This window comes from Vipera berus, assembly GCF_964194415.1.
Source record: "Vipera berus genome assembly, chromosome: 8".
Lineage (NCBI taxonomy): Eukaryota > Metazoa > Chordata > Lepidosauria > Squamata > Viperidae > Vipera > Vipera berus.
The window spans coordinates 20802578-20825941 of record NC_138211.1 but is presented as its reverse complement, the minus strand read 5'-3'; the positions used below and the strand labels follow the sequence as shown (position 1 = coordinate 20825941).

General features: G+C 41.8%; 1 protein-coding gene across 6 annotated transcripts in view; it reads left to right on the top strand.

Moving 5' to 3' along the window:
- IKBKB (inhibitor of nuclear factor kappa B kinase subunit beta) overlaps positions 1-23364 on the top strand; it is a 43915-nt gene that overhangs the window by 11093 nt on the left and 9458 nt on the right. For 4 of the 6 annotated variants that reach the window (XR_014027206.1, XR_014027207.1, XR_014027208.1 and 1 more), the window contains exons 4-21: positions 674-743; positions 2826-2914; positions 4201-4290; positions 5429-5553; positions 6722-6829; positions 6938-7067; positions 8081-8275; positions 9221-9335; positions 11205-11328; positions 12963-13114; positions 13901-13962; positions 14244-14353; positions 15225-15274; positions 16080-16179; positions 16342-16489; positions 18139-18266; positions 21881-21971; positions 22360-22488. Coding sequence is in view for 1 of the 6 variants with exons in the window: in XM_081333703.1 (XP_081189829.1) it covers positions 674-743; positions 2826-2914; positions 4201-4290; positions 5429-5553; positions 6722-6829; positions 6938-7067; positions 8081-8275; positions 9221-9335; positions 11205-11328; positions 12963-13114; positions 13901-13962; positions 14244-14353; positions 15225-15274; positions 16080-16179; positions 16342-16489; positions 18139-18266; positions 21881-21971; positions 22360-22425 (1953 nt within the window). In the remaining 5 variants the exon portion in view is untranslated. Of the gene's footprint in view, positions 1-673; positions 744-2825; positions 2915-4200; positions 4291-5428; positions 5554-6721; positions 6830-6937; positions 7068-8080; positions 8276-9220; positions 9336-11204; positions 11329-12962; positions 13115-13900; positions 13963-14243; positions 14354-15224; positions 15275-16079; positions 16180-16341; positions 16490-18138; positions 18267-21411; positions 21466-21880; positions 21972-22359; positions 22593-23364 lie in introns of those variants that run through there. The other 2 variants (XR_014027210.1, XM_081333703.1) reach the window with 2 other exon arrangements.

Below are 23364 nucleotides of genomic sequence, written 5' to 3'. Positions count from 1 at the left end.
TTTCCCAGCCAGCTCTTTATAAGCACAGTCAATGGGGGGACCCAGATTTGCTTAACAACCACATGATTTCCTTAACGACCATGGAAAAAAGGGTCACAAAATCAGGCATGACTCACTTAATAAACTCATCCCTTAGCGACGGAAGCCTGAGTCCCAATTGTGGTTGTAGGTCAGGGATGTCCTGCTGGGTCACCGCAGTTCCATACACATTGCTAAATGCTAGGCTGGTGACATCAAAATCGTCTCCCTCTAGTATGCTGTTTTGTAAAGTCTGTTCTACCCCACTCTTCTTTGGGACCCAAAACTTATTTTACCTTCAAGATGCGCTATGATTTTAGATACAGAATATAAATATATCCTGCTTTGAGAACCTGTACAGCGTAGAAGAGCTGTACTGCTGGGCTTGATATAGCCAAAGACAAATTTTTCCAAAAGGCAAGTGTGCTTTAAAGTACCTTTGGGACATGACCTGGATGATTGAGAATCTTCATAGACATTTAGACTTGATATAAGTTCTGAAAGTCAGTTCTGGAAATGTTATTTGTTAGTTGACAGATCTCCCCTTGTAGAACTAAGTGATAGATTCATGAAAAATAAAACAAAATTACTTGGCTATCCTGCAAAATGCAAAACCTATATAAAGAAAAGTTATTTTCTTCTTCTTCTTCCATAGCATCTGAACCAGTTTGAGAATTGCTGTGGCCTGCGTGAGAAGGAAATTCTCATTTTACTATCAGATATTGGTAAGTATCAGATGTTGAGGGCCAGATCTAAAGTAAGAAATCCTCAAGAAGTGGATCAAAGATAGCAGAGTGGGGTTGAAACAGTTCCGAGTTTGACCATATTCCAGCAACGGCCTGCCAGATGAGCATATGGAAGCAACCACATGCATTAACAGCACTGCATTTATTACAATTGCTTTCATGCTATTGATTCAGTTTAGCAAATTTGAAATCTGTTTCCTGCCCCTCCTTTTTGTTCCTCCTTTTTCAGTTTAATCTTTTAAGGCAAAATGCTCATTCTAAAATGCTCTGGGTATTTTTTAAAATTAATAACATAGATCATGTGCAGGAAAAATGAAGTTTTTAAAAATATAGACTGGACAATCATTTCACCAGGATGGGTGTATGGTCTCCTGCCTTAAGCAGAAGTTTGGACTAGAAGACCTTTGAGGTCCCTTCCAGCCCTATGATTCTATGTTTTTATACATTGAGGAGGTTAACTAATGCCTGTATGCCTCAGCAGTCATTCCATTTTAGAGCGTTATAGCACTGCTCATATTCCATGAGGACAGATTCTGCTCAGTGGCCTTATTTAAATGCTCTTTCCCTGCTTCCGGTGCTCTGAGTCTTTGTAGTGTTGTTGTCTGACATTTCCGCTGTTCTCTCTCCCCCCCCCCCCAGCATTATCATCAAATCCTAGTCTAAGAAAAGGTCATTTAACCCATTCAGTTGACTCTATATTTGACAGATACCCATCTTAAAGTATCTCTGGCAAAAAGGTTGTCTGGTCTCTGCTTGAATGCACCCAGGAAAGAAAAAACCACCCCCACATTAGGTTGCTGACTCCATTGAACTGCTGTTTCATTAAGGAGATTTTATCATACATACAATCAACGTCTGTCTCTTTGTCACTTAAGATCTGATCCTGCACTCTAGTTAATACAGAACACATTGTTGGCCAATAGCCTTGAAGAGTGATGATGATGGTGATTTTCCCAAAGAAAGTCCAGAGCGATGCACAAAACACTAATTGAAAATAAAATGCATTATAAATTATGTTTTGACACTGCCATAAAGTAATGTAAAAATTTCATCGAAAAGTCCATTAAAATTGCAATATTACATTTAAACTATCACCTGAAGCCATGGTGGGTGGTCCAGTTGTACTTTCTTAAGCAGAAAGTTTCATAAATGAGTAGCTGCTGTAGAGAAAACCCTGCTCCTAGTAACTAGCAGGATCCAAGCTCACAGTTGGAATCATGCTTACGAATAAAGGCAAATATACGTGTCCCAGGATAATGTTGCAGGATCCAATCTGGGTCGGCCACCAAAGGTTTAGTTTTCTGAACTTTTGAACTCGTGCTGGAGCCCATCCTCAGGGTACTTCTCTCTACAGGAATGTGTGCTTTAGGCTATTCTATGCATTTTTGTGGTGCCTGGTTGAGTGTATGGGTTGGTTGGTGTGTTGATGGCTGGCTATTGGCTGTTGTTTCCTTGTGCTGCCAAGTCCTCGGCTCCTAAGTACCTGATAAGTTGGTGGTAAATCAGCACTCCTGTTGACTGACAAGGGGCCCATTTCCCAGGCCTCAATCATTTTCCTGGCTATCTTTGTACCTGCTTGACCAACAATCTTAGTAGCTGCAAAATTGAATGTATGCTTTTGTTCATTGCCGTGTGAGGCTACCAATGAGTTCGGGGCTCCTCATCTGAGTGCTTGCTTGTGTTCTTGCAGTCTGGTGGTTAGCTTCCTCCCTGTCTATCCTACATAGTCACAGGGGCAATCTATGCAGGGGATCCGGTAGATTACATTGGAAGTATCTCCCACTTCCAATAGATCTTTGCAATGCATGATTTGTTCTCAGAAGACTAAGCCTCTGGACCTGGTGAACGACTCAGATTAAATTCTGGGATCATGCTTCTCCAGAGCCATCTTTTCTCAAACCTAAGCCAAATTCTTCAGTCTCTCCATGTAAAGCATAGTTTCTGTTCCTTTGATCCACCTGACTTACTTTTCTGAACCTGTTTCAGTTTGTCTGAAAACACAGTGGAGTATTTGTTTAATATGATGGACTTGGTTGGCTGTAATTTTTTTCTCAATATCAGCTTCAGCCCTGCGTTACCTTCATGAGAACAGAATCATTCACAGAGACCTGAAACCAGAGAACATAGTTTTGCAACAAGGTGAAGAGAGGGTGAGTAAGATTCTTCTGGTACGTTTCCTCATTCCTCATAAAGTACAGGAGGTTAGACATAGCTGTTCCCTTCTGTCAAAAATGTGGCATATAAGGAGAAGACTGGGGATGGCTCTCATTCACTCTTTAGAGACGGACCTCTCACATTTAGTCAGAAAAAGAAGGAAATAGAATCTGGAGGTAGTTAATGCTCATTCGCTTGCTCAATTAACTAATTCACTGTTTCTCAACCTCAACTCCCCAGTTGGGTGAACTTCAACTCCCAGAATTCCCCAGTCAGGGTTGTTGAAGTCCACCCATCTGGGTGGTGTAAACAATACTTTCAGGGCTGCTTTCTTGTGTACAAAGGGCTTAGGAACCTTTTTCCTCTTAACTCAGCCCTTTTCCTCGACTCTTTTCCTTCTACTCCAGACATGTCAAACACAAGGCCCGGGAGCCGGAGCCGGCCCGCAAAGTGGTTTCATGTGGCCCGCGAAGCCATCTTAGAAACAGTGAGGGAACGGCCCCCACTGCCATGGCCCTGGCCCAGAGACCCTCCTTCTGCCAGAGACCCTCAGATCTGTCCCACTCCTGCCCAGGCCCCCATAGGCACCGTTGATGCGAACGATGTAGAGCTGGCCACGCCCACCCAGTAGGCCATACACACTCTAGCCACGCCCACCCAGTAGGCCATGCCCACCCTGGCCACGCCCACCCGGCCCCCTGTGGGCAACCGCAATGCTGATGCGGCCCTCAATGAAATTAAGTTTGACACCCCTGTTCTACTCAGTTCTTGGCTTGTTGCACAGTTTGTTTTGAAGATACACTGTAGGGAGATCTTGCTATTCAGCTTCAGTAGGTAGGCTGGTTTTTGTGGATCTTTTTTCCAAATTTAGCCATACTGTGCATCACTTCTGTGGCCCCCTTCTTGTGAAAAAGAAAGGGTTAGGATTTCAGACAACTCTGTGGTCTTGCCGGAGGCATTTAATTGTATCTTTCCAGGGAGTGCTTGTTTTAAATAATAGATACACCACTTCCCATTAAGAGTTTGCAATAAAATGCAGTTACATTTATACAAGATATTGATTCTAATTTATTGAATAATCTACAATAGTCTGTGTCTGGGCCACCGTCTGCAGTATGAAACATGGTTTGCCAATCATATTAGCTGATTTTACACAACATGTTAAATAATAATCCAGCATACTTGGGCTTAGAAAGTCGAGCGAACCCAGACAATAAATTACATCTCTCTCTCCCAGCATTCTCAGCATGCTCACATATCTCATCATTGTGCTTTTCTTTAGTTAATACATAAGATCATTGACTTGGGCTATGCCAAAGAATTGGATCAAGGCAGTCTTTGCACATCCTTTGTTGGGACTTTGCAGTATCTGGTAAGCAATCTTTTAGAATAAGCAGTGGGGCTTTCAGAATCGTACAATAAGATTTCACGTATTAAGAATATAATAAGGTAAAGGTAAAGGAGTCCCTGTGGGTTTTGCTCCACTAGTCATTACCGTCTGTTTGTAGGGGGGGGGTGTGCTCCTCCCCATTTCAAGGCCATTGAGCCAGAGCTGTCCAAAGATGTTTCCCTGCTCATATGGCCAGCATGATGTCACGGAGCTGTGTTGGTACCTATGTATCTACTTGCATTTGCATGCTTTTGAACGGCTAGGTTGGCAGGAGCTGGGACGAGGACAGGAGCTCACTCCCATCGCATGCCGCCCGGGTCTTGAATCTGGGCTGCTGGCTTTCCAGCTGACAAGCCTAATATCTTAACTACTGAGCCAGCGCTCTGCCCTGAAGAACACAAGCATATTGAATTTGAGACGAGCAGGTTGCCAGGATGACATTGTGGGAAAGCATTTCAGTTATGACACGTAAATGTTTGTCTTCCTGGCAGAGACTAATTTTTTTTTCCTGTACAGAGAATTGTCTGGTCTGTATTGATTTTGTCTCTTATAGGTAATAAAATGAGCAGAGCTGTCCAAACTCCACCTCCTCTTCCTCTATAGATTTTTCATTCTAACGTAATAAACATCGCTGTACCAAAGATGCTTTTTCAAGAGGCAACTGGACTTTCTTGTTTTTTCTTTGAAGACGTTTCGCTTCTCATCCAAGAAGCTTCTTGAACTCTTCAGAGCCGAAGAAGCTTCTTAGATGAGAAGCGAAACGTCTTCAAAGAAAAGTAAGAAGCTCCAGTTGCCTGTTGAAAAAGCACTTTTGGGACAACCATGACCCGAATGACTGAGAATCACTGTAGTTTGTAGTAATAAATTCCATGACAGATGTGGCAAAAATTATTTCCTTTTGTGAGTTCTCACCCATCCATTGTTCTTACCAGGCTTAGGCTTCATGGGGCAAGGGGAAGGAAATGACAGTCAGAAGAGTTCTTCCTTTTAAAGAAGATTCGATGGATAGAGGAATGTTCCCTAATTGAAAATAAGTCCTACTCAACTGCTGGGTTTTGCTTTCTGTGTAGGCAAGTATGGGATTGCATTGGTAGCCAGCTTTGTGTTCTTCTTGTTCTAGGCCCCCGAACTGCTAGAACAACAGAAATACACAGTCACAGTGGATTACTGGAGCTTTGGCACCCTGGCTTTCGAGTGCATAACCGGTTTCCGACCTTTCCTTCCCACCTGGCAACCAGTACAATGGTAATTCAGACACATTATAACTTGGGATCGTTATTACAAGTAGCCCTTGATTTACCATCAGTTGCTTAATGACCATTTTAAATTAGGATGGAACGAGAATGGCTGCCTTATGGCCTGGAAAGCACTTCTGGCTGTTGTCAAATGTCATGCCACAAACAGACAGACAATCGTGTGGTCCCAGTTTGGGTACCTGGCAGCTGACTCACCTGTTTGTGTGGTTGCAGTGTCCCACGATCACCCGGCAATGATTTGCGGTGCTTTTTGCCAATTTCTGACAAAAAAAACACCTATTCGGAAGAATGGGATCACACTTATGACCACAACATTTACTTAATGATTGCATTGGTTTGCCTAACAGCTGCCACCAAAAATTTAAAATTGGATCAGTTGAAATCTACACAGCCGCTGCACAGACTGGCTGTTCTGCAAAGAAATTGGAGGCAGGAATGTAATAAACCTGCTCTTGCAGGAAAAGTAAGATATAAATGGTGTCCTGAAAGCCTTTGAAAATCCAACTCTTTTCCCACAGCTGTGATTTGATACTACAATGAAGCCGTTGTTGTTATTTTTAAATAATAGACTTGGACAGAACCATCACAATGCTTATGGCCGATGCAGATTAGCCATTGAGTTGAATACTGTTGGCATCTGACAGAATAGATTCATGTTCATAAAAGCTTTTTGACACAATAAATTTCTTAGCTTTTACAGGTAGTCCTCGATTTACAACAGTTCACTTAGTGACCATCCAAAGCTACAATAGCACGGAAAAAAGTGACATGACCATTTTTCACACTTATGACCGTTGCAGCATCCCCATGGTCACGTGATCAAAATTCGGATGCTTGGCAGCTGGTTCATATTTATGACGGTTGCAGTGTCCCGGGGTCGTATGATCCCCTTTTGCGACCTTCTGATCAGCAAAGTCGGTGGGGAAGCCAGATTCACTTAGCAGCCTTCTTACTAATTTAAGAACTGCAGTGATTCACTTAACAAATGTGGGAGGAAAGGTCGTAAAACAGGGCAAAATTCACTTAACAAATTTCTCACTTAGCAGCAAAACTTTGGGGCTCAGTTGTGGTCGTAAGTTGAGGACCACCTGTATGAAAGGAGCAGACGTATGCTGGACTGAAATCCCATATACGCAAACCTCCCTTTATTCTCTCAGGCATGCAAAGGTCCGACAGAAGAGTGAGCTGGATATTGTCGTTTTTGAAGATTTATCTGGAGAAGTGAAATTTTCTAGCAAATTGCCCTACCCTAACAACCTAAATAGGTACGGGATTATAAATTGATCAAAGAACCAATTCAATTCCCCCACCCCTCAGCCTCTTCATTAGTCGTCTTCCTTCCCACGTTCGCTATTTCATGCTTGTGTTCCTAGTGTTTTGGCCGACAGACTGGAGAAATGGCTGCAGCTGATGCTCAAATGGCAGCCACGGCAGAGAGGGACTCATCCCACTTACGGCACCAATGGCTGCTTCAAGGCTTTGGATGATATCCTGAATGTAAAGGTAGGTTCTTCCCGGTGGGAGAAGTAGGAAGGTGTGTGCTGTCGGTAGACACGGGACCAGCTGGAAGTCCGGGTGATATAAGATGTTGTTTCGGGTATCCCAGCTCATTGAGCTACTTCATAGATTTTTGCCATATTGTTTTGTGAAATGATTGATTGCCCATTTTGGAGCTCTGATGGAGGATGATGCAGAGTTACACAATACAATGCTCTCCGGGTGCATAGATTGTAAAACTTAGAGGACCTTAGTTTGGGATTATGGGCATTGCAGTTCGCAAATATCTACAGTTGGGGAAGGAGAATTTTGTTTTATTTAAAAATGTCAGGTAACTGTTTAAGGTTTTAAAACAGCATTAAGTTTGAATATGTGTCCAAAATATATTTTAACATGTTAGCCAGATAAAAAAAATAGAGCGAAGAAAGTGTTATTTTCATTTAATTGAACCAGTTTTTTTCTTTTCTTTTTTTTAAAGGAGGTTTTTGACTAGTGATTATTGATGTGATAGTTCACAACTTATAACAGTTCGTTTACTGATCGTTCGAAGTTACAGTTGCACTGAAAAAAGTGATTTATGACCATTTCTCACGCTTACAACTGCTGCAGCATCCGTGTGGTCACGTGATCAAAATTCAGACCCTTGACAACTGACTCACATTTATGACAGTTGCAGTAACCCAGGGTCACATGATCCCTTTTTGCGGCCTTTTGACAAGGAAAGCCAAGGGGGAAGCCAGATTCCTTTAACAATCATGTTACTAACTTATCGACTGCAGTGATTCACTTAACAATGATGGCAAGAATGGTCATAAAATGGGGCAGAATTCACAATCTATCTCACTTAGGAAGAAAAATTTGGGGCCCAATTGTTATAGGTTGAGGACTACCTGCTTTAATGTGAGACTCAGCTGACAAGAAGAAGGAAGGAACTTTTAGGAACAGCATCTGTGTTGCTTTGGGGTTTGTTTTTTTGTTGTTTTGCATTTCTGTGGCTTTATGAGCATTTCTTTTTCCAGCTGGTTCATATCCTAAACATGGTAACGGGTTCAGTGCACATGTATCCTCTAGCAGAGGGAGAGACTTTGCAGAGCATAAAGGTTAAGATCCAGGAGGACACGGGCATCCCTGAGCAGAACCAAGAACTGTTACAAGAAGGAGGACTGGTGTTATTCCCTGAGAAACCTGACGTTCAGTATCTGGCTGACATAAAGGTGAGTCTGTAACATTTTCACTTAGTGGCACTCGGGATACTGTGGCTGATGCCGGGATATTTTCAGCTATCCTGTTTTTATTTTTTTTATTTTTTTTATTTTGATCCCATTTATATCCCGCCCTTCTCCGAAGACTCAGGGCGGCTTACAATCTAAAGCACAAACCAATGTGCTTAGCAATAGCCTTCATTCTATGTATATGCCTGCTTATTAGGGCTTTCACACACACCCCAAGCGGCATTATTACAAAGTCAGCTTAATTGCCCCCAACAATCTGGGTCCTCATTTTACCTACCTCGGAAGGATGGAAGGCTGAGTCAACCTTGAGCCTGGTGGGACTCGAACCTGCACTAATGGCAGGCAGCTGGTGTTACTGAAGGAGGCATTAGCCCACTGCTCCACCAAGGCTCTTTCTAATCAAAAGTCTTTAATTGGTGGGTGGGTGTATTTTTCAAACAAAATCATTTTCGAAAATTATTTTAATCCATTTTCTGCAACAGAAGAGAGAATATTCTTGCCCTAGCACAGTTGGGTTAGCGATAAGGCAGCATCAGTTGAATGCTGCAATTTCACACATTCTGTGTCCTTAAGCTAACTGCTTGGCCCACTGAAGGGAAAATTGTCATAAAAGGCTGTATCCTAACTTCAGCCCCACCGATGCCAGCTGAGAGCTGAAAGTATAAACAGCCAATGTAACCTACGATTCTGCCTTTTAAAAAGTATTGATGTTTAGAGCTGGGGAAGAGATTCCTCTGTAGGAAATACTTGAAAATTATCATAATTCTCAGTTGCATGAAATAGCAAAAATGGGATGGAAGATGACTACTGAAGAAATTATCTGTGCCTGCCTTGACTCTCAAGGCAGGATCTTGGATATGATCAAGGAAATGTTCACTGATATCAGGTCTCATCCTTCAAATGAAACGATTGTTTTTTTTCTTTCAGCTTAATGATGCCACAGCTGCTGATACCAACCTTTTCTTCCTGTTTGATGACCGAAAAGTAGCCTACGAGTCTCAGACCTCTCCACGGCCCAATCCAGAAAGCATCAATTGCATTCGTAAGAATCTGGGATGGGAAGAAACTTTTTGCTGCTGCTGCTGCTGCTGCTGCTGCTGCTGCTGCTGCTGCTGCTGCTGATTATTATTATTATTATTATTATTATTATTATTATTATTATTATTATTATTATTATTATTATTATTATTATTATTATTATTACATGAGAGGCTCCAGTAAAGAGCTTTTGTAGTGAGATATAGAACTAGGGGTAGTCCTCGGCTTACAACCATAACTGAGCCCAAAATTTCTGTTGCTCAGTGAGACAGTTATTGAATGCATTTTGCTCCATTTTACAACCCTTCTTGCCACAGTTGTTAAAACGAATCACTGCAGCTGTTAATTTAGTAGCACGGCTGATAAGTGGATCTGGCTTCCCTGTTGACTTTGTCGGTCAGAAGGTGGCAAAAAGTGATCACATGACCCCCCGGGACACTGCAACCGTCGTAAGTACGTGCCAGTTGCCAAGCATCCAAATTTTGATCAGATGACCATGGGGATGCTGCAACAGTTGTAAATGAGGAAAACCAGTCACAAGGCACTCTTTTTCACTGCCGTTAAAACTTCAAATGGTCATTAAATGTATGCTTATTAAGTCAAGGACTACTTGTAGTCTGAAAAGATGTTACCAAACTCCTCCTAATTTTTGGCTACCAAAAACTAGCTCTCCCCCCACAATAAATTTTTACCTATGTCAGTTCTGTTTAAAATGGTACAAATTAGCTTAGCTGTTTCTCAGATTCTTTTTATGTGCGATTTTAAGCTGTCTTTAGAATTAGATACTAGTGTTTATTTCTCCAGTGGGATTCCGCTTTCTCAAGCCTCGATCCAAACCAAACTCTTGACACTTCATCTTCATTATAGATAAAATGTAGAGATTGTTTCAGTTTAAAAAGGTATGGGAAGAGCCAAAGGCAGCCACATGACCATAGCTTCTCACACTTGAATAGGGCACTGTGACTTGCATCTTCTCCTCAAACCAGTAAAAGAAATAACCTTCGTAGTAAGAATGATGCTCCTTTTGCATCACGAACAAGTTGGCTTTGTAACATCTGCGCGGGTCAAGACATTAGTATTCTTTACCTGACGTGATTAATTTTGCTTCTGCTCATCGTAATAAGGGACAAGAAATTATACCTGTTAGAAATGGAATCCTTCTAGAAATATTCAAACTTTCTTCCACAGGTTTGTGAGAGCGCAGCAAACATTGCCCAGACACAGAGTTCATCTGTGCAGTCACAATGGTTGCTTAAGGAAGTTGCCCTAGTGGTTAAAGAGGCTAAGCGTGCCAGCTGGAAAGCTGACAGCCCAGGTTTGAGACCCAAACATCGCACAATGGGGTGAGCTTCCATAAATTACCCCAGTCCCTGCCCACCTAGCAATTAGAAAGCAAGCAAATGCAAGTAGATAAATAGGTATCACTTCGGTGGGAAGGTAAGAGCATTCCATGCACTTTGGTGTATAATCATGGCCACATGACCACGGAAGTGTCTTTGGACAATGTTGACTCCCTCAGCTAGAAAACAAATATGAGCACCACCTCCTAGGGCTGGACACGACTGGACAGGGGAAACTTTTACCTTTTCAGAAAGTTACTGGAGCTATAGTAATTCCAGTTGCTGCACTGAGCTGTATTCCAGTTGGCAAGTTGGCAAGTTAGTAGAGGTATTCCCAACTGAGGCTTTGGTCAGATAGCATTTGACATAATATCCAGTTAATCAGGAGATCTAAACCTCTAAAATAGCCAAGGTCTTTTCCTAACAACTAGCATTACCTTGTTCATCAACTTCGATTTTTTTTGTGTGTCTGCCAATCGCCATGTCTCTGTTTTGTCATTCTTAGTGATTATATATATATATTTCTTCCTCAGTTCAAGATCCCAAAAGGATCCTCCCCTTCTTGCAGTTGCGCAAAGTGTGGGGTCAGGTCTGGCATGCAATCCGAAGTCTGAATGAGGACTTCAATCAGCTTCAGAAGGGTCAACGAGCAGCAATGTAAGGGGCTGTCAACGTGTCTTTCTGAACTCTGCACCATTCTATATTTGACCCCATTCTCCCAATTCTTTATCCACCGTGCCATCTTAAAAACATGGGCTGTTTTAAGTCAGGGGTCCCCAACCCCCAGGCCATGGCCCACTACCGGGCCTTGAGTGGTTCGGAACTGGGCTGCGGAAGTGGCAGGGAAGTGCGCATGTGCACACACACATACACACACACACACTTGTCCAAGCAGTGGGCAAATGCATGCATGCTCCATTTGTATGAGGGGTGGTTGCATGTGCCTGCTGTTCATGCAAATGAAGCTACACACACACACACACACACACACACACACATGGAACCATTCCCTCCCCAGCCGGTCTTCAAAGCCAGAAAGGTTGGGGAACTCTGATGTAATTTACATTTATTTGCTTAAAATGATTTGGCTTATCCCAAAGTATTTCTCAACCTCAGCAAGTTTAAAACGTGTGGATTTCAGATGCCAGAATTCCCCAGCCAGCATTCATCTGAAACCTTCGGAAACAGAGGCTCTGTTCAAATGCCTTCCAAAATTTCAAAATGGTATCTTGTGCTGCCCTCCTCAGGCAAGCCCTGGGGAGAAAACCAAAATATTAATTCTCAGGTTCATCTAGTTCAAAAATGTCGCCCCAGGAAATTTAAAGGCAGATGGGAAAATCTCATCGCAGCCACACCAGGAGCAGTTAGGTATTTATTTATTTATTTCATGTGTGGCATCTACAGAGGTTATGCAATCACTGATATACAAATATAAGTTTAAATAAAGCAGATTGATTGAAAGATAGATTAGATAGATAGACAGACAGACAGACAGACGGATAGATGGACAGATGGACAGATGAACAGACAGATAGATGGACGGACGGATAGATATAAGGATAGGTAGAGAGATGGATAGATATAGATAGGCAGACAGAGATAGAGATAGACAGATGATGGATGGATGGATGATAGGACAATACAATATGAGGTAAAAAATTAAGGTGAACATAATAAAATCACCATAATATGGCATGATAGAGTCACAGTGGGATAGCTGTTATTAATTCAGTATCTAAGGGAGCTAATCAATTAGATGGTTACAGAATTTATCAGCAAAAATATTAACAAAAGTAAAGTGGTAACAGATAAAAATTAGAAAAGACAAGAGGGATTGTAATGGTATGTATATATTTGTATATATTGTATGTATGTATGTATGTATGTATGTATGTATGTATTAAACCTTTATGCTACCCATCTCCCTACAGCAGTGGTCCCCAACCTTTCTGGCTCTGTGGACTGGTGTGTGTGGGGGGGAAGAGGGGATGGTTTCGCACATGCATGTGCCACTTGCACAAATTCAATTTATTGCACACTCTTGCCCATCTCTTATGTGGCCCAGTTCCCAGTGGCTGACTTTAGGTGGCTTACAGTATTCCTTTCTTGCTTTTTTGTTTTTACTCAATAAAAATTGAAACGTTACAGGATTTAAATAAGAGAGCTGCCCTGCTGCATTACGTCTTATAGCTTGAATGTCTCTGTTACTACTAATAACAATAAAAAAGGTTCCTCCCTGTCTGTTGAGTCTCTGCAGTGGGTGACTCTCTTTCCCCTCTTTGGCTCGGTAGGCGGAACCTGCTGCGTCACAACAGCACTCTGTCCAAGATGAAGAACACGATGGCCTCGCTGTCCCAACAACTGAAGGCAAAGTTGGACTTCTTCAAAACCAGCATCCAGATTGATCTGGAGAAATACAATGAGCAAATTGAATTTGGAATCAGTAAGTTTTATTCTCTTTGATAAGACATGAGCAGTTGTTAGGAGTCCTTTTCCCTAGTTCTGATTTATTTCAGGGCTAAATAATAATATAATAATATTGCAACAGGAAGCAGCATGAGCTAAGTTAGGTTGTCCGTCCATCCCATCCATTCCATCCATCCTGTCTGTCTGTCTGTCTGTCTGTCTGTCTGTCTGTCTGTCTATCTATCTATCTATCTATCTATCTATCTATCTATCTATCTATCTATCTATCTATCTATCTATCTATCTATCTATCTATCTATCTATCTATCTCTATATCTATCTCTATATCTATCTCTATCTATCCTGGTTATTTCTGGGGGGATTGCAGGTTAGAATAGCTGTTCTTACCAAATTTATTTATTTAGCGTATGGCTGGTCACACACAGAATTAAAAGCACTTCATATGTTCTTACCAAAAAAAACAAGTTTCAAGGAAAAAAGCTTCTTAGAATTTGCATGTTGGACCTACTTAGCATATGCAATATCTACAGTGCATTTTGAATGGTCCTTCTACTGGTTTGATTCTATTCTAAATACAAGCTATCTTCTCATGTGCAAATCTTTAGGTTGGCACATGATAGCATGAGCAGGAGTGGAGTCCCAGGTTGCCTAAATCAATGTATTTCCCACCAGGGTATCGACATTTTAGAGTTTTTATTGTACGCTAATGAAAAAGCTCATACAGTCATTTTATTAATTTAGAAAGGAGCGCTTGTTTCTTTTAAAACCAAACTTAAAATCATAGTGGTGTTTCCTCTTACAGCTTCTGAGAAACTACTACTTGCTTGGAAGGAGATGGAACAGACTGTAGAGCTTCGTGGAAGAGTATGTTGTAATTTACTTAAAGTTAGATTTGATAGAATACATATTTTTCCCTGCCTTCAGAGTGGAACAACTTGCCTTCAGAAGTTGTGAATGCTCCAACACTGGAAGTTTTTAAGAAGAGATTGGCCAGCCATTTGTCTGAAATGGTATAGGGTTTCCTGCCTGAGCAGGGGGTTGGACTAGATGACCTCCAAGGTCCCTTCCAACTCTGTAATTCTGCACGTAACTCAAACAACTTTTTCTGCTGTTCCTCCTTTGTACCATTTCTTTGCCTCTGAAAGGAGGAAGATGTGGAGCAGTTGGTGAAGAAGACAATGGCCCTGCAGACAGACATTGTAGAGCTACAGAGAATCCCACAGGGCCGAAAACAAGGGAGCTCCTTGGATGATCTGTAAGTTGTGGCTTCTGATACTTGTTGTCTAGCAGTCATAATCCTGCTTAAAAGAAGGATCTATTCCAATATCCATTATTTTGGAGCAGCAAAGAAAGGCCTTTTTTCAGGACTCTGTAAAATTAATAAGTTGTATTTATATGATATGTTTGATTCATCTGTTCTCCTAAGGCAGAGGTGGGGAACTATGGCTCCTTCATGACTTGTGGACTTCAACTCCCAAAATTCCTGAGCCAGCCAGGACTGGAAATGTTGAATTATTTGGTGTTGCCGGGGCTGCAATTTGGGACTGGGGAAATTAGGATACAAATTTTGCTGAAGCATAAATCATACTAGGAGCTATTTTCTATTCCTTGAAGCAGTTCCTTCTTTAGAGAGGAGACAGAGAAACATCTGTCTAATTGACAGGAGGTCATGCCTAGAATGGAGTAAAGTCTTACTCCATCTTTCTTCTTAAACTGCATTGTAGTAGCTGCTTTATAAGGGGTTTTTTTGTGGGGGAGGGGAATACCTTGTGATTAGTAGACTGTTTTCTCCATCAACCTAGCTCAGGGGTAGGCAACCTCGGCTCTTTTATGACTCATGGACTTCATCTCCCAGAATTCCTGAGCCAGCATGAGGGAACTATGGCCCCCTCATGACTCTTGGACTTCATCTCCCAGAATTCCTGAGCCAGCATGGCTCAGCATGGAAACCTCTCCCTTTCCCCTCAGCATAGCTGACTCAGGAATTCTGGGAGTTGAAGTCCATGAGTCATAAAAGAGCCGAGGTTGCCTACCCCTGATCTAGCTGTTTAGGAAGAATTACAATTCCTGAAAAGCAAATATTTGAGATCTTCATTTCTCAGTTTTTATTTATTTATTTTAAATAGGGAGAACCAGGCAAAAGACTTGTACCGGAAACTGAGAGAAAAACCGAGAGGTAAATGTTCTACAAAATATTGCTGTCTTCCTCCACCTTTTAGTCCAGAGACCACATTATACCTACAACCACAGAGAGATATCATCCAGACACATCTGTCAAGCTTAATTCTTCTGTCAGTTTAGCATATTCCGGACTTGTACTCTTTTTCCAAATTTTTAATCTGGATTTTATTTTACGAAACATAAAGTAGTATTCTTCTAAGAAGTTAATATGACATAACTTCCTTTCTTATGAAAGGGATGGTAAAAAAAAAAATCTGGATTTTTTTTTTCATGCTTTCACCAAAATAAAACTGATTTCTAAATAATTTTAGAAAATGCATCTGCACTGAGATATGTAACTACACATGTAATTATCCCGTGTTTGATGTAAATAGGAGTCTTGCTTCAAAGTTTGGTTACATGTGACTAATAATACAAATTAGGGCTATAAATTTTTTCTTCCTGAACTCAAAGAGTAGAAGTGTGGAAGCTGTTTTAAGCAGCTACAGACAAGCGCTCCATTTGCATGCTCCACAATAACTTTTTAGCCTAGAAAAGCATTGCACATTTGCATAACACAGCATCGTCAAACTACACAACCTGACTTGATTGCATGTTACATTTATTTCCTTTTGTGTGACAACCCAAGACTTGTGCTTGGGAATTCTTGGAGCTGGTGGACCCAAAGCATTGAATGCGACCAGGTTAGCACAACTGCTCTCGAGCCCTCCAATAGTGGCAGAACTCAGCAATCTCTCTGTTATCTCTTCTCTTGCCCAAAATAGTTCATCGTATTTTGCACACTTCTCATTGTTCTCTAGATCAGAGGAGTAGTGGGGACAGCCAAGAAGTAGTACGGTTGCTGCTGCAGGCAATCCAGACATTTGAAAAGAAAGTCCGCCTCCTGTATGTTCAGCTCAGGTAAGACTCTCCAAATTAACTTCTAAAGCAAGTAGGCTGGTAACTTGGAATACAGGTACGGCAGGGGAATACTGCCCTTACACAGAGAGCTAAAGTTAACCGTACTATCCTGGCCTCCTGTGGTCCAGCTACTAACAGGTGATCTGGTTGTCGTTTTTGCAGTAATACCGTGGTCTGCAAGCAGAAGGCTCTGGAACTGTTTCCTAAAGTGGATGAGGTGATGGCTCTTATGCACGAAGATGAGGAAACGGTTGTCCAGCTTCAGGAGAGACGACAGAAAGAGCTCTGGAACCTCCTGAAAATTGCATGCGTGAGTGAAATCTCATTACAGTCCTTGACTTTCAACCATTCGTTTAGTGACCATTCAAAGTTACAACAGCACTGAAAAATAGCAATGGCACTTAGGCTTATATACCACTTCACTTTTTAGTGTGCTGTCTAGATTTGCCATGGCTTTCCTCCCAAGGAGCAAGCGTCTTTTAATTTCTTGGCTACAGTCCCCATCTGCAGTGATCTTGGAGCCCAGGAAAATAAAATCTGTCACTACCTCCATTTCTTCCCCATCTATTTGCCAGCAATTGAGAGGGCCGGATGCCATGATCTTGGTTTTCTTCATGTTTAGTTTCAACCCAAGTTTTGCACTCTCCTTCTTCACTCGCAACAAGAGGCTCTTTAGTTCTTCTTCACTTTCTGCCATTAGAGTGGTATCATCTGCGTATCTTAGGTTGTTGATATTTCTTCCGGCAATCTTAATTCCAACTTTTGATTCATCTAGCCCTGCCTTTCTCATGATGTGCTCTGCATATAAGTTTAGTTCCTCTTCACTAGAAATCTAGACAGCACACTAAAAAGCAGAGACATCACCCTGTCAACAAAAGTGCGTATAGTCAAGGCTATGGTCTTCCCAGTTGCAATGTATGGCAGTGAAAGCTGGACCATAAGAAAGGCTGAGCGCCAAAGAATTGAAGCCTTTGAACTATGGTGCTGGAGAAGACTCCTGCGAGTCCCTTGGACTGCAAGGCGATCAAACCGGTCAGTCCTAGAGGAGATCAACCCTGACTGCTTTTTAGAAGGCCAGATCCTGAAGCTAAAACTCAAATCCTTTGGCCACCTAATGAGAAGGAAGGACTCACTGGAGAAGAGCCTAATGCTGGGAAAGATTGAGGGCACTAGAAGAAGGGGACGACAGAGAATGAGGTGGCTGGATGGAGTCACTGAAGCAGTAGGCGTGAGCCTAAATGGACTCCAGAAGATGGTGGAGGACAGGAAAGCCTGGAGGAACGTTGTCCATAGGGTCGCGATGGGTCGGACACAACTTCGCAGGTAACAACAACAACAACAACAACAACCACTTCACTGTGCTTTACAGCCCTCTCTAAGTGGCCAGTCTATTGACCACCCCACCCCCTTAACAATCTGGGTCCTCAATTCTGGCAGTTGGGATGCAAGTTTAGCCTGCAGTGCTGCATTCTAAGCACTGGGCCACCACAGCAAAAAGCGACTTATGGCAGTTCTTCACACAACCATTGCAGCATCCCCTTGGTCATGTGATCAAAATTCAGATGCTTGGCTACTGATTGATATTTATAAAGGTTGTGGTGTCCCAGGGTCAGGTAATCACATTTTGTGATCTTCTGACAAGCAAAGTGAATGGGGAAGCCAGATTCACCTAACAGCTCTCTTAATTAATAACTGCAGGGATTCACGTAACAACTGTGGCAAGAAAGGACATAAAATGAGGCAAAAGTCGCGTGTCTTGTTTAGCAGTAGAAATTTTGGGCTCAACTGTGGTTTTAAGTCAAGGACTACCCGTATCTAAATTCCTGATGGGAAATGCTCAAATTCCATAGTACTGGGAAGGAAGCCATTAAGAAACACCATGTTGATTTAAGGTATCCCATTAGTTCACCCAATTTCCAGTTTGCATCAAAAACACCTTTTTTCTTTCCCCTTCTGCAGAGCAAAGTCCGTGGGCCGGTCAGTGGAAGTCCAGATAGTATCAACATATCACGTCCTAATAACCCTGGTCAGCTGTCACTCCAGGTTACAACTCCACAGAATCATTTAGTGGATTCTGGGATTAAAAGGTAACGGTGAAAATAGTTAGCTTCTAAATTGGGGGTATCTGGCCCTGCAGTTGGTCAGTTGAAGTGGGGTGGGTATTTAGCTACAGTTTACATCATTTCTTACTGTTGTGCTTCAACTGCTTCCATTAATCTTTAAGAAAAAGATCTTTGGTATCATATTCCAAATTGGGTCTTCTTTGAGTTACATTACCATGTAATTTCATGGTAATGGTTTAGAAATAGTTTGCACTGTTGCCTTCTGGGATTTTTTTCCCCCCACTTCACCTTGAAATTGGCCTTCTGTCCAAAATGCCTGTCTGATCCCAGTCCCATTCTGCTTTTTGAGATTAGCCAAGGTCAACCAGGGACTTTCAGACATTGCATGGAGAAACAGGAGTCTGTTCTGTTTTGCATTAAGATCAGTGTCGTTTTGCCTCGAAGCTCCACTGATCTTGTTTGCAGAAGGAGAGAACTCATAGGGAGGGGTGACAGGATCATATAATGCAATAGAAAAATATTTCAGTCTTTAACACTTTTGAGCCAATCATCCAGGAGATAAAAACCTTCCTTATAATTCTCATGAATGAAGGCAGATATATGTGTCCCAGGATAATGTTGCAGGATCCAACCTGGGTCGGTCACCAGGGCCCTCTACTGGAATAGGTGCTTTGGGCTATTCTATGCTTCATATTTATGCAATGACTTCCTATTGGTTGATTGGTGTGTTGATGGCCAATGATTGGATATTATTTCCTTGTGCTGCCAAGTCCTCAACTCCTAAGTATTTGATAAGGTGGTTGCAAATCAGCACTCCTATTGACGGACAAGGGGCCCATTTCCCAGGCTTCAATCATTTCCTTGGCTATCTTTGTACCTGCTCGGCCAACAATCTTAGTAGCTGCGAAACTAAAGTTATATTTCTGTCTGGCTTTATAAAGGAGAAAGGAAAATATATTTGAGCAGGAAGTGGTACTGCTTGTCCATTTTCAATCTCTGATTACCAGCATTAAATAAATGGTTTGTTCCCTTTCAGTATGTAATATGCTTTTGCTCTTCACATCTGCAGATGCCATTGTCTATTGAACCAGATGTTGGCCTAAAACTCTGTCTGCTCTTGACCAGCAGCAACTTATTTTCAGCTCGTCTCAAATCTGCTTAATTTAAAATGTATTTCTTCAAGTTCTGATATACAGCACAGCATTCCCATTTTGGCACACGGTCCATTCAATGCATTTTGCGCTCTCTCTCTCTCTCTCTCTCACACACACACACACACACACACACGCTCCACGCTCGAAATAGAAACAGCTGTTGGAAACCCCACTGCCAAATTTGTAGTAGAGCTGCATTGCTGAAATATGTCTAGTTCATAAGGAAACTTTTTTAAAAGAGATAAGGGGCACTTGAATGATTAACGTTGTGTGTTGTGATTTATATTTAGAGAACAGTAGAGAGCTCTAAAAGCAAACGTGTGTGCTTCAAGATGTCAAAATACAAGGAACGCAATGCAGCAATTTTGTTAGCTTGAAAATGTATTTAAATGTCCACATTGCCATATAGCTTTTATGTGGCAGCCTGTGGATTAACACTATCAACAGGTTTCTTTAAAGCATACTCATGTAAGGAGGGGAAGCAAGTGAGCAGGCTGCAAAGAACATGTTAATCTACAGTCCACCTCGTACAAGATATATGGAATTGTGGACATTTCAATGTATTTTCAAGATAATGAAATTGCTGGATTTCATAAGGAAACTTGCCTTCACTTTTTGAGAGAGACACTTGAATGAGTAAGATGAGGTTGTGACTCGGTGAACCCGACTGATATTTAATATTGTAATTTATATTTAGAGGTAAGTAGAGATCTCTTAAAAGCAGGTTTGGATGTTTCAAGAGTAGCAGATTTTGGCTGTGGATACACAGTTCACGAAGGGAATACTTAGTTTCATTTATTATTAAATTATTATTTATTATTTAAATTTATATACCGCCCTATTCCCGTAGGACTCAGGGCAGTTTACAGGGAAAATTAAAATACATAGTATACAAAATTAAAATCAATTAAAACTATTAATTAAATTACAGTCCCTGAAGTTAAACTAAAACCCAATTAAATTAAATTAAATTAAAACCCCTCAGTCTGGGCCAAACAGCTCGAAGAACCAGGTTTTCAAGTCCCGGCGAAATGAGCGAAGGTTGGGGGCAGTCCTGAGTTCCGTGGGAAGTTGGTTCCATAGGGCCAGCGCGCCCACAGAGAACGCCCTTCCCCTGGGAATAACCCGCCGGCATTCCTTAACCGGCGGTACCCTGAGAAGGCCCTCCCTGTGGGAGCGCACAGGACAATGGGAAGTTGATGCCGGCAGCAGCTGTTCCCTTAGATAATCCGGACCCAAGCCATTGAGGAAACATTAGCCAAAAGAATTTGTTTCACTGTTCATATAAAACAAGAGTGAATTACTGGTCCCCAAAATCTTTGTGTGTGTTGTTTTGTATATTCTTCCAGAGGAAACTGCACTATAGGTAGTCTTTGCTTACCAAACATTTGTTCAGTGATTGTTCAAAGTTACGGCAGTGCTGAAAAAATAACTTTATGGCTCATTTACAACCATTTATTATCTTTGCTGCTTCCTTTAGTCATAAGATCGCCATTAAGTCAGTATATATCGTCCTGTGCCTTTTTTTTCTCCCACCCACCCAAGTGTGGAAAGGGATCGCAAGGGAACAAGTTATTTGCTTTTGATAGCAATGTGATTGTGCCAGCAGCAAAGGAGAGATTGCCTACTACGGCTTGCTTCCCGCCCCCACCACCCCAAGCAGAAAGATTGGAAAGACACATTAGGTAAACAGCTCATAATATTCTCTTGAAATCTTTCTCTCCAATCTCTCTGCTCTGTTGCAAGGTGGGGGGTGGGGTAGGAGAAAAAAAAAGCAAGCTATCTCTGTAGGCATTCTCTTCCTTTGTCTAACAGTTTCTTGCTGCCTAAACAGGTTACACTCTTTAAAAAATCTCAGTTCTGCTGGGCGGAGGGGATGAGAAAGACTGGCTTGTTCCTCCGCCACCCCAAGCAGAAAAATTGGAGAAAAAGATTTCCAGAGAAAAAGCGTCTTGTGCAGTGCACCTGCAACTCCCAACAATGCTATGTGATTGCATTGTTTTTAATGTTCACAGGACAGCAAGCACATGAGCATTCAAACAGTGCTTAAGAGGCAAACGAAATCCAAGGTATGAAACTGAGTAATTTTTGTCTTTTTCCAATCAAAAAAAGCAGCCAAGGTCGTGTGACTGCCCATTCAGCAACCATTTTCCCAATTAGGATCGTTAAGCAAAGACTATTTAAAATGGAAACGGGCAGGATCTGAAATATTATCTAACAATTCAGGAGCTTTACACTTTTTTCCTTGAATACTATTTAAGAACATAGTGGATTGTCCTTTGAAACTTTTTGCATTTTGGAATAAATTCAGTATTTTGCAAAAAAAAAAAAAAGTACTATTTTAATTGGGCTAGTAGACTTCTTAAAGATGAAGAGTTTGCTTGTCCTGACAAAAGTATGCAGTGAGGAGGTGGCATTTCTTCCTACCAAATATTTTTTGCGTGAGATGTCTTTATACTTTCCTTTTATAATTTTGTCTCTTAGTGAGGATCTGCTGGTGGAATCTCATAGCCTCTGCAGTCAGCTGGAGAATGTCATGGTTGATACAATGAAGGATCAAGAATACAGCTTTATGGTAATTTCTTATCCTCAGCTATAAAGTGATGGGTTAGGAGAAAAGTAGTAAGAGCAACTCTCATTTTTCAGCCAGCTAGTAATACTGCTTAAACAGATAGAGGAAAAATTAAAAAGGGGAGGAGAATTTACTTAATTCACGCTATCTATTGGTCTGCCTCAGAACTGAACATTTTACAGTACGCAGGCCACATCTGGCCCACAGGCTGTTCCAGTCTGGCCTGGGGTAGCAGGCAACATCATTGGGGGGGGGCAGGCACAGCAGGCAGGGCATCAGCCTTCCCCAAACAGTCCTGGTTTCTCATGTGGGAACACTGCCCATCCCTGGTTTATCTATGTTAACAAATGCAAAGTACATTAATAGGAACATGCATTTTCTTTATATTTAGACTTTGGACTGGAGTTGGCTGAAACTTCCAGAAGAAAGAAAAAGCCTAGAACAAACTCAGATGTGAAAATAATCTTAATTTAATCACAAAATAATTAACTTTCCATCACGTTGATGACCAGACCCTACTGTAAGTGCTGTTCTTGGTCAGAAATCTATATCTGTAGCCTACTGGGTGACCCTAAGTTTGTATTTGATTCTTACTCAACTGTATATAAAGTATATTTTTCTGTATGGCTTTCGTTGTTCACCTGGTGGTGCCCGTTTCCATATTACTGCTTAATTGCAGACACTGAAGATAATTAACATACATTTTGTTACACGGATGTACACAAGATTCTCCGTTCCCACCAAGAAAAGAATTTGGAGCACTCTTAATATGAGACTTCCACATATCATACAATACCATTAGTATTGCTCTAAATCAGACATGTCAAACACAAGGCCCGGGGGCCAGATCCGGCCCGCGAAGTGGTTTCATGCGGCCCACAAAGCCATCCTGGAAACAGTGAGGGAACGGCCCCCACTGCCTTGGCCCTGGCCCAGAGACCCTCCTCCTGCCAGAGACCCTCAGATCTGTCCCACTCCTGCCCAGGCCCCCATAGACACCCTTGATGCGAACGATGTAGAGCTGCCCATGCCCACCCAGTAGGCCATATGCACTCTAGCCACGCCCACCCAGTAGGCCACGCCCACCCAGGCCATACCCACCCGGCCCCTTGAGGGCAACCACAATGCTGATGTGGCCCTCAATGAAATTGAGTTTGACACCCCTGCTCTAAATATATTTGTGGGACTGAATGTCCATTGATTTCCATGACAGCTAGAAACATCATAATGTAAAGATAGAGACTCGGTCTTTCCTCCTGAAGCCATTTCAAAGTTTGAGTGGCATATGCAGCTTCAATAGATTTTGCTGTCAACACTTTTTTTGAAATAAGTAAAAATCTTATCAAAGAAATAAAAAAGATATTGAAGCCTTATTGTAAGTGGTAAATTTACCACT